The sequence below is a fragment of the Kogia breviceps genome, chromosome 5 (genome assembly GCF_026419965.1).
Source record: "Kogia breviceps isolate mKogBre1 chromosome 5, mKogBre1 haplotype 1, whole genome shotgun sequence".
Taxonomy (NCBI): Eukaryota; Metazoa; Chordata; class Mammalia; order Artiodactyla; family Physeteridae; genus Kogia; species Kogia breviceps.
The window spans coordinates 118,297,856-118,314,407 of NC_081314.1; the positions used below are offsets into that span (position 1 = coordinate 118,297,856).

At 34.7% G+C, this 16,552-nt stretch overlaps 1 protein-coding gene across 15 annotated transcripts in view; it reads left to right on the forward strand.

Annotated features, from left to right (window-relative positions):
* ROBO1 (roundabout guidance receptor 1) overlaps window positions 1-16,552 on the forward strand; it is a 1,123,100-nt gene that overhangs the window by 1,041,091 nt on the left and 65,457 nt on the right. For all 15 annotated transcript variants that reach the window (XM_067034889.1, XM_067034895.1, XM_067034892.1 and 12 more), the window contains 8 exons: window positions 1,536-1,741; window positions 3,465-3,546; window positions 3,715-3,883; window positions 3,971-4,137; window positions 10,567-10,688; window positions 11,402-11,633; window positions 12,609-12,730; window positions 15,895-16,066. In XM_067034889.1, coding sequence (XP_066890990.1) covers window positions 1,536-1,741; window positions 3,465-3,546; window positions 3,715-3,883; window positions 3,971-4,137; window positions 10,567-10,688; window positions 11,402-11,633; window positions 12,609-12,730; window positions 15,895-16,066 — 1,272 coding nt within the window. The remainder of the gene's footprint in view (window positions 1-1,535; window positions 1,742-3,464; window positions 3,547-3,714; window positions 3,884-3,970; window positions 4,138-10,566; window positions 10,689-11,401; window positions 11,634-12,608; window positions 12,731-15,894; window positions 16,067-16,552) is intronic.

A 16,552-nucleotide genomic window follows, 5' to 3' on the forward strand; every position in this document is an offset into this window, starting at 1 on the left:
CTTACCAGGAGGGGCGTCTAATTTGATTTTAGCCAAACTCAACAGATAATGTAGAAAAGATTAAACAGTTCTTAGCAGAGGAATTATTGGCTTATATTTTTCATCCATGGAGTATCTGAAACACTCCTGCCAAGTTTCAAACTCCAGCCTTCTAATTCACCTCCACGGTATTAACAGATTTCACACCAGCAACCAAGGATGGAAGAGAATTGGAAGGGTGGAGTGAAAATGCACAGTTGCTGATTTCACTTTCTTGCTTTCTTGTTTTTCTTAGATTGAATGCCCAAAACTAATAATTATTGCATGATAAATGAGGGACAAATTGAAGTGTGACTCCAGCTTGTGAAAAATCTTTGGTGCATAAAACTTTGCACATGACACATCCAGCTTTGCAGATGGTTGCATCCAAAATTTAGTTACTCTGGCAACCAGTTTTGTTTAATCAGGCAATGTCTTAGAGTTGTCTTTTGAATATTTGTGACTTAAAAATTTTTAAACTAATATTCAGAATTTTAAAGTTTAATAATGAAAAATGAACTTTATTTTTAATGTTTATTCATTTAAAAAACTATCTTTGGAATTTCACCTAAATTGCCTATGTCAGGAGATCAGAACATCTCTCTAATGCAAGCTTTATACTAGTTCCACTACAGTTGTTTCAGATTTTTCCCTAAAATTGTGACTTTATTATCTCAGATAAAGTTTTTAGGTTTTAGATTTTTTCATATAATAAGAATAATTTTATTTATATGTTATAAAAATGCCTTCCAGTGTTTCCTTCCATGGGACATTAAAACTGTTAAGGTGATAGATTTAGCGAAAGTGCCTTCCCATTCCTATAATTCTGATATGGAAGTGTGTTATATCCTGGGTTCGGATATCCACTTCAATTATATTTTTGGATTAGCTTACCAAGAATATTTTTAGACAGTTTTCCAGTTTCTCTGAATTCACTGTGTACTCTTTTAGTGGAAAAAATTCCAAGATAAAAAGAGCTCAGACATATAGATTGGTCAGTTATCAAAGTCCAAAGCACATTTTTGAATCCAAAATTGTCAAGCATGCTGGTATGATACCCTCGTTCTTTCTGTTGGACTCAGAAAGACTATCAAGTTGGTTCTGGGTCATTTATGAAAAAAATCTGTCTTATGTATTTCCTTGGGGTAAATGGGTTTTTTGTTGTGTTTTGTGTTTTACATATTTTTAAGTTTAAAAAGCACAGTATTCCACTTCTCTCCACTATACATTTCCTTCACCATCCACAATCCTTATTTAGTCTCTGAACCCTTAAGCAGGTCCCTTGACAATGCAGCAAGCCTAGTCAGTGGTTGATCATTTGAAAGGAGTACATTGTGTCTCATTTTAATATTCTGAATCAGTGCATCATAGAAATGCATTCTGAATAATGCATGTCTCCTACTTTAATTACTTGTTTAATTAGTTTGTTTCAAAGCCTAGAGCAACTGCTGTTGTTTGGATGATTAGAAAATTGCTTCCAGTTGCAGAAATCTATTTCCTGTTGTTTGTTCTGGCAGTGATCGCAGACCGACCTCCCCCAGTCATTCGACAAGGTCCTGTGAATCAGACTGTAGCAGTGGATGGTACTTTAGTGCTCAGCTGTGTGGCCACAGGCAGTCCAGTGCCCACAATTCTGTGGAGAAAGGATGGAGTCCTTGTTTCAACCCAAGATTCTCGAATCAAACAGCTGGAGACAGGAGTACTACAGATCCGATATGCTAAGGTAACTTAAAATGACACCCTGCGTTTCCCATTTTGTTCCACTTTGTTTTTGCCTCCAGCAACTAGTGTTGAAGTCTCAAATTTTAGAATCAATGAAATGTTAATAACAATATTAATATATTTTTAATTTGATGCATTATTCTTTCAGACATTTCAGTATATTAAAGATGATTTGACTCATAATTTATCCCATGGCAAGTAGTTTAAGGTTTTATATGGAGGAGAAAAGGATGAGGATTTGTGGGAGATAAAAATACCTTCCAAGTGGTGATGTGATGCATTCATTCCATAAAGCATTTTTCAGAGATATTTTCCAGTACCATATTATGTGTCGTGTACTTGAAGAGTTCTTTTATTGTGAATATTTGGTTCAGAATTTTGCAATTACAGAATACTCTGCATGCAAACAAAATCAATAAAGCAATGTACACATTGAATGTACATTTCAAATCAGAATATTAAATGATGAAAGCCCACAGGTTTGTGGGAACAATTTAGGGATTTACCTTCCCAGGGCATCACATCCCATACCTGTTCTTTCAGGACCGTGTTCTTTTGCTTTGATTTTTCTTTTCATTTTAGATCAAGATCAGACAAGCTCATGAGGCATATGAAAGAATAGCCTTGACAGCAATAAACATAAATTTCCATTGCTTTATTGCCTATTGTGGGCGGCTTCTTTGGAGGTTTGGATTAACATAGCAGTTCATTTTATGTGCCACAAAAGTTAATATGTTGTACTTTTTTGTGACAATGATTGTGACTTTGTTATTACAATTGCCAGATCAAGATGACAGCATTTTTGCTTTATCCAACATTATTTGGTGATAGAATTATTACCTTAGGCAGAGGTATATGGGTTCATTATGGTACTGATGATTTTTTTTTTTTAAATTTATTTAGTTTATTTATTTTGGCTGCTTTTTTGTTCTTTGTTGTGGAGCACGGCCCACAGACTTCAGTAGTTGTGGCTCGCGGGGTTGGTTGCCCCGCGGCATGTGGGATCTTCCCGGACCAGGGCGCGAACCTGTGTCCCATGCATTGGCAGGCAGATTCTTAACCACTGCACCACCAGGGAAGCCCGGTACTGATGATTTTAACATTGAACACATGACCTGTGTTTGATTTCTGGCAGTCAGTCTTTCAAAGGAAGAGAGAGCATCATTCCAGCTGGAGTTTGACTTTATACTTACTAAACTGCCTTAAGTTACAGGTTAAAAAAAATAAAATGAGAAAAAAGAGTGAATGCTTTAAGAAGAAATCATTTTGTGTCTATCCATTTTCTATAAATATTTGTTTATCTCTGCTATCCATATGGGTGTAACTCACATAATATATGAAATAGCAAGAATAGTCACTGGCTAAATTTTATTAGCCCTATTATGTGACTTAGTGAATATAAAGCTATAAATTAGTAATAAAGATTAACCCTTTGAAATTGAAGTTATATACCTCATTGTTTACTGTGCGGCACAGAAAATGGTGATGTTAATGCACTTAAATATTATATTTTTATTATACAGTTAGAGTAACATTTTTGTCTTCTGTCTTCATGCAATATTTTACTTCACATTCAATAAAAACAAATTAAGAGGAAGTTTCTGTTTAGTGCATTTTAATGCAAGTTATCCATATTCATGGACCATATACAAAACTATAATTGCTTTTTCAGCCCGGTGAGCTCTTGATTGTTCCAAATATTTATTTTGCATCTGTCTTCTCAGCTGGGCGACACTGGTCGGTATACCTGCATTGCATCAACCCCCAGTGGTGAAGCAACATGGAGTGCTTACATTGAAGTCCAAGGTAAATTCAATAGTATTTTACTTTAAAATAAAGCTTGAAATGCAGTTGTTTACTCACTGGTCAAAAGATGAAGAGCATGTCTTGATGCTTGAGTAGGTGGATGGGTATAATATCTATATTTATGTGCTTATCTGCATAAACATCTTTCATCTTTTTCTTCTTTGTTAGAATTTGGAGTTCCAGTTCAGCCTCCAAGACCCACCGACCCAAATTTAATCCCTAGTGCCCCCTCAAAACCTGAAGTTACAGATGTCAGCCGAAATACAGTAACATTGTCATGGCAACCAAATTTGAATTCAGGTGCAACTCCAACATCTTATATTATAGAAGCCTTCAGGTAGAGTGAAGACGATGTTTCCTAGTTGTTCTCTCTTTTGATTTACCATTAAATATGCATGTTCTAACTTGTGTATCTATCCTTTAGCCATGCATCTGGCAGCAGCTGGCAGACCGTAGCAGAGAATGTGAAAACAGAAACATTTGCCATTAAAGGACTCAAACCTAATGCAATTTACCTTTTCCTTGTGAGGGCAGCAAATGCATATGGAATTAGTGATCCAAGCCAGATATCAGACCCAGTGAAAACACAAGGTAAATATTGATTTACTCAGCCTTGAGACATCTACTTATCTTTAGATGTTATAATTTTACAAGTAAATCATTTGTACTACATGCTAGGATTGTATATTTAACATAGATCTATTATCCAAGTTGCTCAATTAATTTTTAATACACAGTGTCTGCAAACTTTTTTATTTTCTGGACTAAGCACTCCAAGACAAGATGAATAACAGAGAAATGTTTCTCATTTTATAAATCACAAATCCAATGAGCAAAAATATTACGTGAATATTTTTATATTATTTTCAGTTTTTTGATTTTTAAATATGACTATATGTGGGTGTACAATTTCAATCAAATAATTGTATTTAAAATTGAGTAAATTTTATGTATGTTGAGATTAATACTCATGACCTCCTGGATGAGTTTTGAACATTGCAACCATAATCAAGTAATACTCTCTGGAAATTACACAAATGTAAGAGATAGTTGTAAGATGAACTTGGTCTTAACCCCTCTGTCCAGTCAGCCTCCTACAAAGCATCGAAAAAAATAATTTAGGTCTGTATGTTGTTTCGCCTCTCTTTCATTGCCAATTATGTGAACCATGATATATTAAACTTTTAAATGGAAATCATGTATATTTTCGTCAAAGCTGGGTTAAAGAAACAGATAAAAGGAAAAATGAACATGTTGAAGCTGCTTCTAAAAACATTTGAAATTGGAAATTTTTTCACTTGGACCACATTCTGGATACACTGCTTTTTATTGTCTTTCATGAATAGGAATTATTTTTAGTTTTCAACAGATTATTATCTCCTACCCACACTCTTGCTCCTCCTGTTATTTTAATGTTTTAATAGTAGTAAAATTTATATATTGAAAAAAAAGATGAATTTGAGTCAACCTTTACCTTCTTTTGAACATATTGTCATCACAATTAAAATATACTTTATTAATATAAGATTAATAAAGAAAGGTAATTCTAGATGGTAGGAATTAGAAATATAAAATTCTTTTCTCAACATACAGAGGAATCATAATGTCTCTATCTTAATTTGTATATTTCCAAAGGGAAAATGGAAACAGTTACAGTGACAGAAACAAATTACACACAGAAGTACTGAAAGATTTAAATTACTTTTTCCTGGTTTGGGAGAGGGTCTGCCAGCCATGTTGCATGTTTTGTCTTCTTCAGTGAGTATATAAGCAATCTTTGGGGAAGGACTTTTTGTTTCAGAATTCACTGAGAGAGCGAACTGAGTTGTAGAACATGCCCATGTCTGTTTCTTGCTGTGTGAAATCAACACACCCAAATGCGTATATTTGCTATTATGAGTCACTTCACCAGTACCTTTAATATTCTTGGAGCCTGCCTTAAGGCAGTTTGAGGTTTTCAATATTAGATACGCATTTGTAAAGAATGCAGAAACTATGACAGCTGTAAAGTGAACTTAAGCTTTTGTCCCCAGTACGGTGGTCTCTACCCAGTAGACCTTAGGCAAAGTTTTTCATTAACTGCAATTCTGTCATATACTCATATAAATGATTTTGTAAAATATATCCTCAACTCTTAAGTGAGGAGGTAGTCAACATTTTATCTGTGAGTTAATTTAAGCTTTTTAAAAATTTTAATCAACTTACCTTTATACATGATAGCTAGTAGAACAACTTAAAGGAAACAAACCCATGTTAACTGGAAACATAGTGAAACAGGCATACAATTTTGAAATCAAAGAATTTTTCATCTCAGCTCTTCAACCTACTAGCAAGTTAGTATGTTCCCTGAGCATTGGTTTCCTCATCTATATAATGGGGCTAAAAATTCCTACTCCACAAGATTGGACAAGGATTAAATTAGCCAATTTATGAATATACAGGACTCATATTTCTTTTATATTATGTGCCATAAGACTGTCATTGGACTTGTTTTTCTTTCACTGTCTGGACTAAAAACAGAGAAAGTTCATAAAATTTGAGAAACACAGCTAGTGTGCTGAATGAGAAAACCAGAATTAAATGTATCTCGACAGTCTGGAATGCAGGGCCGGCACTAACAAGATAAAAATTAATGGAGCAAATTTAAAAGTCTGATGCTTGAACTCGGGTTTTAAAAATTAGCTGTAGAAGAATAGGCTGAGGATATTGGGCTTAAAAAGAGAGTACATGTGTGTGTTAGGTGTGTCAGGATGACTTCAGTGCTGGAAGTCAATTAGCACACCTATCTGAGCCAACAGAGTGAGTAGTCAAAGAAACAAATCTAGTCTTAGCAGAATTATATGCAGATCAAAATCTGAACTGGTCAGATCACGAAGGGAGTAATGTGTCCTATTTTGAGCACTACATTTTCAGGTAGACTTTTAAGAGGAAGACAGTGAGGATGGTTGGTGAGGCTGCACTAAAGGCTGAAAACCACATCATTGGAAAAGAAATCCAAAGACTTAGCACATTTAACCCACCCAAATAACAATGTTAGACTAGGCTTGACTTTTTTTTCCTTAATATTTTAAGAGTAAGATATGCTTATTCTAACTCCAGGCACCAAAACAAGCCAATGAGTGGAAGTTAACATTGAGGCAGATTTAGTTCTTAGACTGCTTTTGAGACACACCAAAGCTGAGCTGAGTCAGGCCATAGCGGGAGCCTGGGAAAGAACTTGGGAAAATCCAGTTGAAGGGTACAGAACATGTAAGCAGTTGGGAGAAGAGCCAGGGGTAGAGGGAATTCAGGAAAGACTTGTTGGAAGTTGATTCACAAGGGAGCAGGCATAATTTCTTTAATTACTTCTGCAGCATGGCTGCAAAAAAAGTCTTCCCCAAGTGGACATTTCTGTGAATGAGCTGGGTCTTAAAATTGCACAGACCCAGGGCATGGTTTCCTGTTCAGGAGTCAGGTAGACCTAGGTCACAGTTGGAGTTGGAGCCCTGTCCCAGTGTAATCAAAATGTGCTTTCCCAAATACAAGATTTTATAATGCAAGGAAGATGACATGAGCACCTAGCAAGTGGGGGTGGGCTGGGGGGTAGACATTGCTGAGATGGGGGTAGTTGTTGCCACTGTTACTACTATTCTTTATCCATGTTCTGTCCACACAGCACTCTTGAGCCCTGTCTTTTAAAGAATATGCACACAGACATAGAAAGTACAGAATACGTGTATACTATAGATAATAAGAGACCAGTTATTGTAAATAATGAAGGGGGGGCCTAGATAATCCCCCCCTCAGAGATTATGTATAGGGAGCTCCAATACTGGGGAAATAGTGGGAGTAGAATCATATCTGAGATTTCTTCCAAGTTTAATTCTTAACGTTGGGAAGACCTTTTACATTATAATACATTTCTTTCAGGAGGAGAAGGAAAGCAAGAAAAATAAAGGGACCAAATAATATATGTCTCAATATTACATTATTAGACATTACTTTCCATTTTTCTTTCCGATGAGGAATTTTCTAAAATAATATTCTATTGCCAAAATGGTTACACTAGGGATTTTTCCTAGATTTCATGAAGGGATTAACTGGCATGTTACCTCAACCAGTGAAATTAGAGATTGCCATGCAAATTATAGTAGTTACCTTTTAAAGGGATTACTAAGACAGTTCCTAAAAGGTAGATGATTCCCTGAGGATGGAAGTTTACATGTAAGAGAACATGTTTAGAAGCTAATATAATATGTTTGATATGTGTGTGTTTTCCATACAGTAATTCACTTTAACTCAACTAATGTTTATTAACACATTCTATATGTATGGCACTGTGCTAGGTATTCTAGGTTCATAAAAATTGACCCAATCACTACCTTCAAGAAAAGGACTTTAGGGCTTCCCTGGTGGCGCAGTGGTTGAGAATCCGCCTGCCGATGCAGGAGACACGGGTTCGTGCCCTGGTCCGGGAAGATCCCACATGCCGCGGAGCAACTAAGCCCGTGAGCCATGGCCGCTGAGCCTGTGCGTCCGGAGCCTGTGCTCCGCAACGGGAGAGGCCACAACAGTGAGAGGCCCGCATACCGCAAAAAAAAAAAAAAAAAAAAAAAAAAAAAAAAAAAAAAAGGACTTTATATGCCTTAAAAAATGCAGTTCTCACAAAAATCCTCTCCTCAGAAGTAGCTTCCATTGATATTGCCATTTGACAGATGAGGTAACTGAAAAATAGTGAGGTTAAGAAATTTTCCCAATGTTACATGGTTGTCGAGTTGCTAAGTTGGGGAGTTGCCAAATCTGTCTTATTCCAAGAACTCCACTCTTACCCTAGAGATAAATGGTAGCTAAAGTTGTAGGAACAATGGAGACCAGTAGAGAAGTAAATCTGCCTGAGATGGAAAAGTTACAATCAAGTGCTTTCTGTCTGTAGTCTATGCTAATAGGTAGCCTGAAGGCCAATCAAAGCTATTCCAAAGGTATGATAAACTATGAGAAGCCAAAACTATCTCAGGTTTTCTCATTTTGCTTATTTATAAGTTTATAAATCAAGGTTATTACATCTAAGGGTTTTGAATAGCACTCTTGTTCTGTCTTGTCTTTCATTTGCCTGCCTTCCATGGACTTCATCAAACATACTTACCAACCTCATTTTTTAAAATTTTTATTGGAGTATAGCTGACTTACACTGTTGTGTTAGTTTCATATGTACAGCAAAGTCAATCATTTATATATACATATGCGTATATCCATTCTTTTTTAGATTCTTTTCCCATATAGCTGACGTCATTTTTTTTTTTTTTTTTTTGGCCATGCCATGAGGCATGTGGGAATCTTAGTTCCCAGCCAGGGATTGAACCTTTACCCCCTGCAGTGGAAGCTCAGTCTTTTTTTTTTTTTTTTTTTTTTTTCCAAATCTCTTCTCTCTTTCTATGAGTTTGTTTGTTTGCTTGTTTGTTTTTGAAGTATAATTGACCTACAACACTGTGTTAGTTCCTGTTACATAACATAGTCATTCGATATTTCTATACATTTCAAAGTGATCACCACAATGTCTAGTTACCATGTGTCAACATACAAAGACATTACATAGTTATTGACTACATACCCCACCCTGTGCATTTCATAACTGTGAGTCATTTATTTTGCAACTGGAAGTTTGCAAAGAAGTATAAACTTCCAGTTGACTTCCATTCTTAAACAAGAAACTTAGATCCCATGAATAAGGTGGTCTGGGGTAGTGAAAAGAGTGTGCATGATTTGTGTCCAAAGGCCTGGCTTTTACTGCCTGCTCATGGATGCTGTGGCCTTGGAGCAGGTGTTCAGTCTTTCTGTAGCCAAGTTCCCTTCCTTGAACACTGGCAGCGTGGAGTCTTAACCATTGGAACCCCAGGGAAGTCCCCAACCACATTTTTAATATTCATGTTTTTGTTTTCTATCCGACCTCAGTTCTTTAAAAGTATTTAATCATTCATAAAACTAAAATTCTTGTTTCTGTTGCTTATGCGATGGAAAGTAATCCAGAATAAATGTGCCAAGATACAGTACTTTGAGAAGGAGAATTCTGGATATTAAAAAAATCTTAATTTTCTTCTCTTGTTCATCCTGTGTTCCCTTTTACTACTGTAAACAAAGCAAAGCATCTGTATTTAGAAAATCTCTTTAGAAACAGGCAATTTTTATCAAGTACAGACTTTTTAGTAAGTTTAACAAAACACTTTCTTGTTGGGAAAAAAGCGCAACATAAATGAACACTAGTAGCAGTTTAATTCTTGCTATGTCCTTGGTCTCCTTTCCAAAAATGTTAGTGTTCTTGAGATTTAGAACTCTTTATTGACCCTTTTTGACAGTGATACAATAACTAAACTAAACCAAACCATCAATTAAATAGATGTTAAGTACTCTTTTCTCATCAGATTTGTTTTGTTCTGTTCTATTGTTTTATTCTATCTTATCCTATCCTATCCTATTCTGTTGGTGGTTCCTGTATCCTCCATCATAACCATTAACTTATCATATATCTTATTTGGGAAGCTATCCAGGTTCATCTTATAAGGTGAGGATGTCTTTTTGTGCTTGCTTTTCACTTACGTGTTTCCATTCTCTCCATTACTCATCTGCTGTGCTGCAAATCCTGGCTCTTTCTTTCTGGCACAGTTAGGATCAGTACAGAAAGTTATGTAACAAACTCAGAGGAGATTGCATAGGCTCCTCATCTTTGGCAAGAAAGTGATCATTACGTGCTAGGAGGAGCCCTCAAATGCTGCTGTTTGCCATTGTTATCTTTCCCTCCTGCTCTTTATTGCTGTCTCCATGCACTCTGCTGTTGTCTCTCTCTATATGTCCTATCCTCCTGATTCTAATAAAAAGGTTAAGTTGTTCCTGTTTTATTCTGTATCACAGGTTGGAATTATCCTTCACAGTTGGAATGATTCTTCTTTTCTGAGATTTTCTATGAATGAAAGGATTGTTTCCCCCATGCTTTCATTCAAGTCAGTTGCATTGTCTAGGATCTCACACAGTCTCCTTGGATTGTTGCAGATGTTCCGCCAACAAGTCAGGGGGTGGATCACAAGCAGGTCCAGCGAGAACTGGGAGATGTTGTACTGCATCTCCACAACCCCACCGTCCTTTCTTCCTCTTCGGTCGAAGTGCACTGGACAGTGAGTCATTGTTGCTGCCATAATATTTGATCTCAGTTTTAGTAAGCAGATGACTTTGGAAGATCATTACATGAAAAAATATATGTATATATGTAGAGATGCAACAGATAGTTAAATTATAGATATCTGTTGCTTACCTCTCTACCAATGATAACTTAATAATGTAAGCGTTGTTTATTATGGTAGCTGTGAAATGGCTTTAAACAGAGAAAAAGTTCATCTTGTGTATATTGTATATTATGCTGCAGTAATGAACTTTACTAGTCTCAGACAAAACAAGTTATATATTCATAGTACTATAATAATAGGATCATTAGCATATGAATTTTTTAAACTGAAAAGTATTTCTGAATAATATTAAGTAGTCTTTTAAAATTAGGAAGTGGAAAAATACATTTTATTTCCTCACTCCCTTGACACTCTGACTTACCTCTAGATATCTGTTGTGGAAGCGCCATGAAGCATTTCACATTTCACATTTCTGCATGAAGCATAGAAATTAATATCTAATATTATACATACAAGCTGAAAAAGCAGATATATTACAAAAGATAGTGATTTATTCTTAATATTCTACTTTATGTAAACTAGAAAACTGTGGAATGAAGTCAGATAGAACTTTTTTTGCATTGTGTCACATTTAATTTTCATAATTTTCTAAAAAGTCAATAAAAGGACATAAATGATTGCATTTTTATTTGTCATTTTAATAGGTGGACCAACAGTCTCAGTATATTCAAGGATACAAAATTCTTTATCGCCCATTTGGAGCCAGCCATGGTGAATCGGAGTGGTTAGTTTTTGAAGTGAGGGCTCCAACCAAAAATAGCGTGGTTATTCCTGATCTCAAAAAAGGAGTCAACTATGAAATTAAGGCTCGTCCTTTTTTTAATGAATTTCAAGGAGCAGATAGTGAAATTAAATTTGCTAAAACCCTAGAAGAAGGCAAGTATAACGAAATGTGCGGTTACTATGCATTGCAAAACTTTTGTTAGGCTTTTATTAACTTAATGGAAAAATATTAATGACATTAAGTCATAATATTAGCGACATTAATTATTAACTGTTTTAACAGTAAGCATTGTATTTTGTTAATAGAATTTATTTGATTAGAACTACTAAAAACCAAAATTCTATTTTACTTGACTTGCTTTAGTAGTGGCCTATCTAAAAATGTGCGAATGTGTACACTGTATTACTTAATGACATTGGATATATTTAATTATTTAGAACTGAAATTCACATTTAAAGATGGAATTATCCTCAACTTGCTTGTCTTTCCATTAATTATTTTTCATTCATTTATCAAATGTTATTTTGAGTGATGATCTGTAAATAAGGTGAGTAATGTTTTGGTTTGCCCAGGACCTTTCGGGCTTAGCATTTTATGCCTAATGTCCCTGGAAACCCCTCAGCTCTAGACAAACCAGTATGTTTGGACACTCTATAACTAGAGATTAAAAATTAGTATTTATGTAAAGGTTAAAGGTTACATGTCACAAGTGTACTCTTTAAAAATAACCAGAATTTTTCCTAAAACGTCTTTATTACTTTGATTACAGTAAATTATAGGATACAATTAATAACATGGATGGTTAGTATTTCTCTTTATACTTTTGAACATTTTTAGGGAGAACATGGGACTAGGGTTACAGGGTAGGAGAAAGAGGAATTCTCCTGGGATGTTTTGTGGAGATAATCTATATAACTTTGGTTATGGAAAACTCACAATAACAATAGGTTAGCGATATTGAGGAAAAACAGATAGTTTGGGACTATTCAAAGTGGATGAGATACATCTTTAAAACATATACATATATGGATATAAATTTTATATGTTTTTGTTTACATGTTAAATGCCTGCTTTCAGTGTTCTCTGATGTGCTCATAATATATCTACTTTTTAAAACAATTCCTTAGTACCCAGCGCCCCACCCCAACGTGTAACTGTATCAAAGCATGATGGGAATGGAACTGCAATTCTTGTGAGTTGGCACCCACCTCCTGAAGATACTCAGAATGGAATGGTCCAAGAGTATAAGGTAAATACATATATAGCAATTTACTGATGGACACCGCTCTCCCCTGCAGGAAAAAAAAAAAAAAAAAAGGAAGCTTGGTTAAATTGTTCCTGGATATTTGGCGCCATCTTCTGGTTCATACAGCAGCATGTAAAATTATTTTTAAAATACTTTCCTGTTTATTCAATAATTGTGGAATAATTTTTTCTTAAGTCATTTGAAAAAAAGAATTTAAAAGACAGAATTTACCTGGTCACAGTACATATAGGTACATATAATTTCATACAAACAACAAACGTAAAGGCTAATAAAAGAATCTTTTTTTCCTCTTAAAAAAAACAGCTTAAATACATTTTGCAGAATTAGTTTGCCCATGGAATTGTATCAGATATGGTTTGATTTCTTTCTTTTAACATGTTTGGAATTTTGTCACGTTGGAGCTAAGTTGGAAAAATTATTTTATTATGCCTGAAAATTTTTTTATAAAACTTGTTTTCATCTCTAAACAAAATTTTATGTCTCAGAGGAAATCCAATTATAAACTTCTGTATATATTTAAATGAATTTTTTAAACATATGATGTATTGTCAAGTAATGTAATCCAGTGATTCTGAGTAATTATTTTTACCTGTGAAGTTATCAGCTCTAATCATTGAATTTAGAGAGGCTTGACATAGATTCATCTCCAGCAAATATTTTCAAGCATGCCAAGGTACAGTAAAAATTAAGGACATGAGATTTATCCTGTTAATGAATACACATTAAAGCACAGTTTTAATGAGCTATGATAAATGAATAAACGATAGATTGAATTAGGGAAATCTCAATAGAGAGTGAATTTTATGTGTATTTTTCAACACTTATGTAAACACACTACATACTAGAAGACTTTTAACTGCAAAACATGTATTTCTATAGACACTGCCTTATATGTCTATTATACCTCAGTATTTTTCTAGTTACTAGCTAAATTATGATACTTAGTAAATTATCTCATATATGTAAAAATTTATATATGTTTATTGATATGAAACTGATGCTAAGAAGGTAAACACATTTACCTTCTACAGGTAGTTACATGCTAACATCAGAATCACTTACGGAATCATTTTCCAAATGTAGTTGCCTGGCCACCATTCTCAGAGATTCTGATTCAGTAAGTCTAATAAGGCCCTTGCATATATATTTTGGTAGATCTTTCCAGGTGATTCTGATGTGCACGTTTGGGTAAGGCCCAAATAAAGGCCATAAATGTACTTTTGAGTACCAAATTAATTTGTACAATGACCAAATATACTGAGCTCAATTTTAGGTTTAACAGTTTATTTTTAAATGATTTTTAAAAACAAACTAAAAACCTCTGTATGACAGTTGCATGTGCTTTAAAAGGGCGACATATTTTTAAAGTATTTAAAATACTGCCATAAATGTGCTGCGGGTATTTTAGGGTATTTCAAATAGATCTTCTACTGTAACTGAGTCATTAAAAGGTAAGAGTCTCTACACTTTCAAGTGCCTTCTCATGAGTTTCAAGGTTATTTCAAGACTGGGAAGTGATGGGGTGCTATGGTTCAGTCCAGAAAAATAAACCATCATAGAGAATTTTAAGCATACAGAATGCGGCGATGTCTCAGCTCTTAAGCAAAATTGTGTAATGTAGGCATTTTCCCCGAAGAGTCAAAACTCATTTCTCTCCTAAAGAAATATGAAAGGGTGGATTTCACTTAACTTCATGGTCAATTTAAAATAATAAAATGCCTTTCCCAACCTGATTGACTGATACAAAATCAGTTTGTGGCTTTGGTTCAGCTGTGTAATGTAATTGAGGGGGAAAAAAATCACAAAGGACTCTTTATTTCCAAATGGTCAGACCCTGGTATAGAGTCTGACGATTTGTTGGTATTATGCATTGAAATTATATTAAAATAATGTTAACTTTCAAAGAAAAAAATTAAAGGTTCTTGCCCGTGTGATAGAGGACACTGACACTCTTAGGTTTATTTTAAATCCCATTTCCTGTTACAGTTTAGACCATAGGCTACTTGAAACTAATCCTACATCTTGCTTAAGGACATCATAAAGAATGTAGAGCATGTTTTACTACTCCATGGATCATTTTCTTATACAAACTGAGTCCAAGTACTGTCATGCATCATATTCAAGCTCTATAACATTGCAAAAGATCACTCTAATAATTAAATAATCCTTTAGTGAAATTTAAATTAAGGATTATAGCATAGTTCAGAAATCTTCATTTCCTGAAAATAATTTCCTGCCACAAATATCAAAGTTAATGAGACATACAATAATTTTCTTATTATGAGAATATTTTTCTTTTAAATCAAATATGTATTGTTATTCTTTATATATGTTATTAAAGGCTAATTAATATTACTGTAAATACAAGATCAGAGTGCTATTTTTCTTTTATTGATGATAGTTCAACCTACCATAGGTGGAATAAATCCTAGGATGATCCTTACTCTTTATGTTCGGTTTTATTTTTAAAAACCGTGTTTATGCCAAGATACTTTAGATTATTCAGAAGCTCTTTCTTTTTAAATCAACTGTTTCTCGGTTTTGACATGAAAGGTGATGGGACTGTGACAGCACCAGGTAATTTTATCTAGAGAACTGCTGAAGTAAAGTATTAGACACAGTTTCCTACTCATTTTTGTTTTGTGATATCCGGTCAGCTAGTATTATGCAAGTCCATAGTAGGAAAGCAAATACTGAATGATAATAGGTAAGTTATTGTTCTTTATCTAGATGTATACAGCTTTTTGCAAGTTCCTTTTATTTTTTCCTGGCATATAATTTCTAGGTGTTAAAAAACAAAAAATCCTGATGATAAGGTTACTAAGAACCAGGGTCTTGGTAGAATCATTTGTAGAATCATCTGATATAATCCTTTGTAGAAACTTTTGTAGAATCACCTGGTATAATCCCTTAAAAGTATATAAGAAAGTTCAAGGAGGTCTTTAAGGTACTACTAAGATACTACTAGGTTTGACTAGAAGAGTCTTCTCAGAACTAGATCCAGGGGAAAATGACTTTTGAAACTTCCTACATTAGGTTCATGATAGGTCTGAAGTCTGTCTAAGTCTAAAACCACACTACTAGGTCTCAAACCACAGTGCTGACCTTTGCATTAACTTACATAATTTGTTGTGTTCTTCTTATAGGTTTGGTGTCTGGGCAATGAAACTCGATACCATATAAACAAGACAGTAGATGGTTCCACCTTTTCTGTGGTTATTCCCTCACTGGTTCCTGGGATCCGGTATAGCGTAGAGGTGGCAGCCAGCACTGGGGCCGGAGCCGGGGTGAAGAGTGAGCCTCAGTTCATCCAGTTAGGTGAGTGCCAGTGCAGATCTGGTTTGAAAGACATAGCAGTGTACCCACTGTCCTGCTTTTCTTTTTGGTATATAGTGGAGCCAACCATTGCAAGTTGAGTAGGCTATGGAATGTGGCAATAGAATTCTGAAAATGATGGTGTTAGCTTTATTTGACCTATCTAGAATATCACAACTAAATTTAAACTTATCCAAGCACACATTTTTAAATGATACTTTAAGCAAAAGGCTGTCAGTATTGTGTCACCCTAATCCTGTCCTATTGAATTTTTTCATCTTTTCAATAAATACTATTAATTGAGCAACAAGGATACCTCAGGGAACAGGAAAGACGCAGTCTGCACCTGCATGTAACTTACAGTGGTTTGGGTTTAAAAAAAGAACAAAAAACTTCCTCGCTAAACTTAAACTAGGTATTGGAAGTTTTCAGCAATGTGCAATTTATGTTCACCATTTATGTGTATTTAAAATTGTATTGCTTTTGATA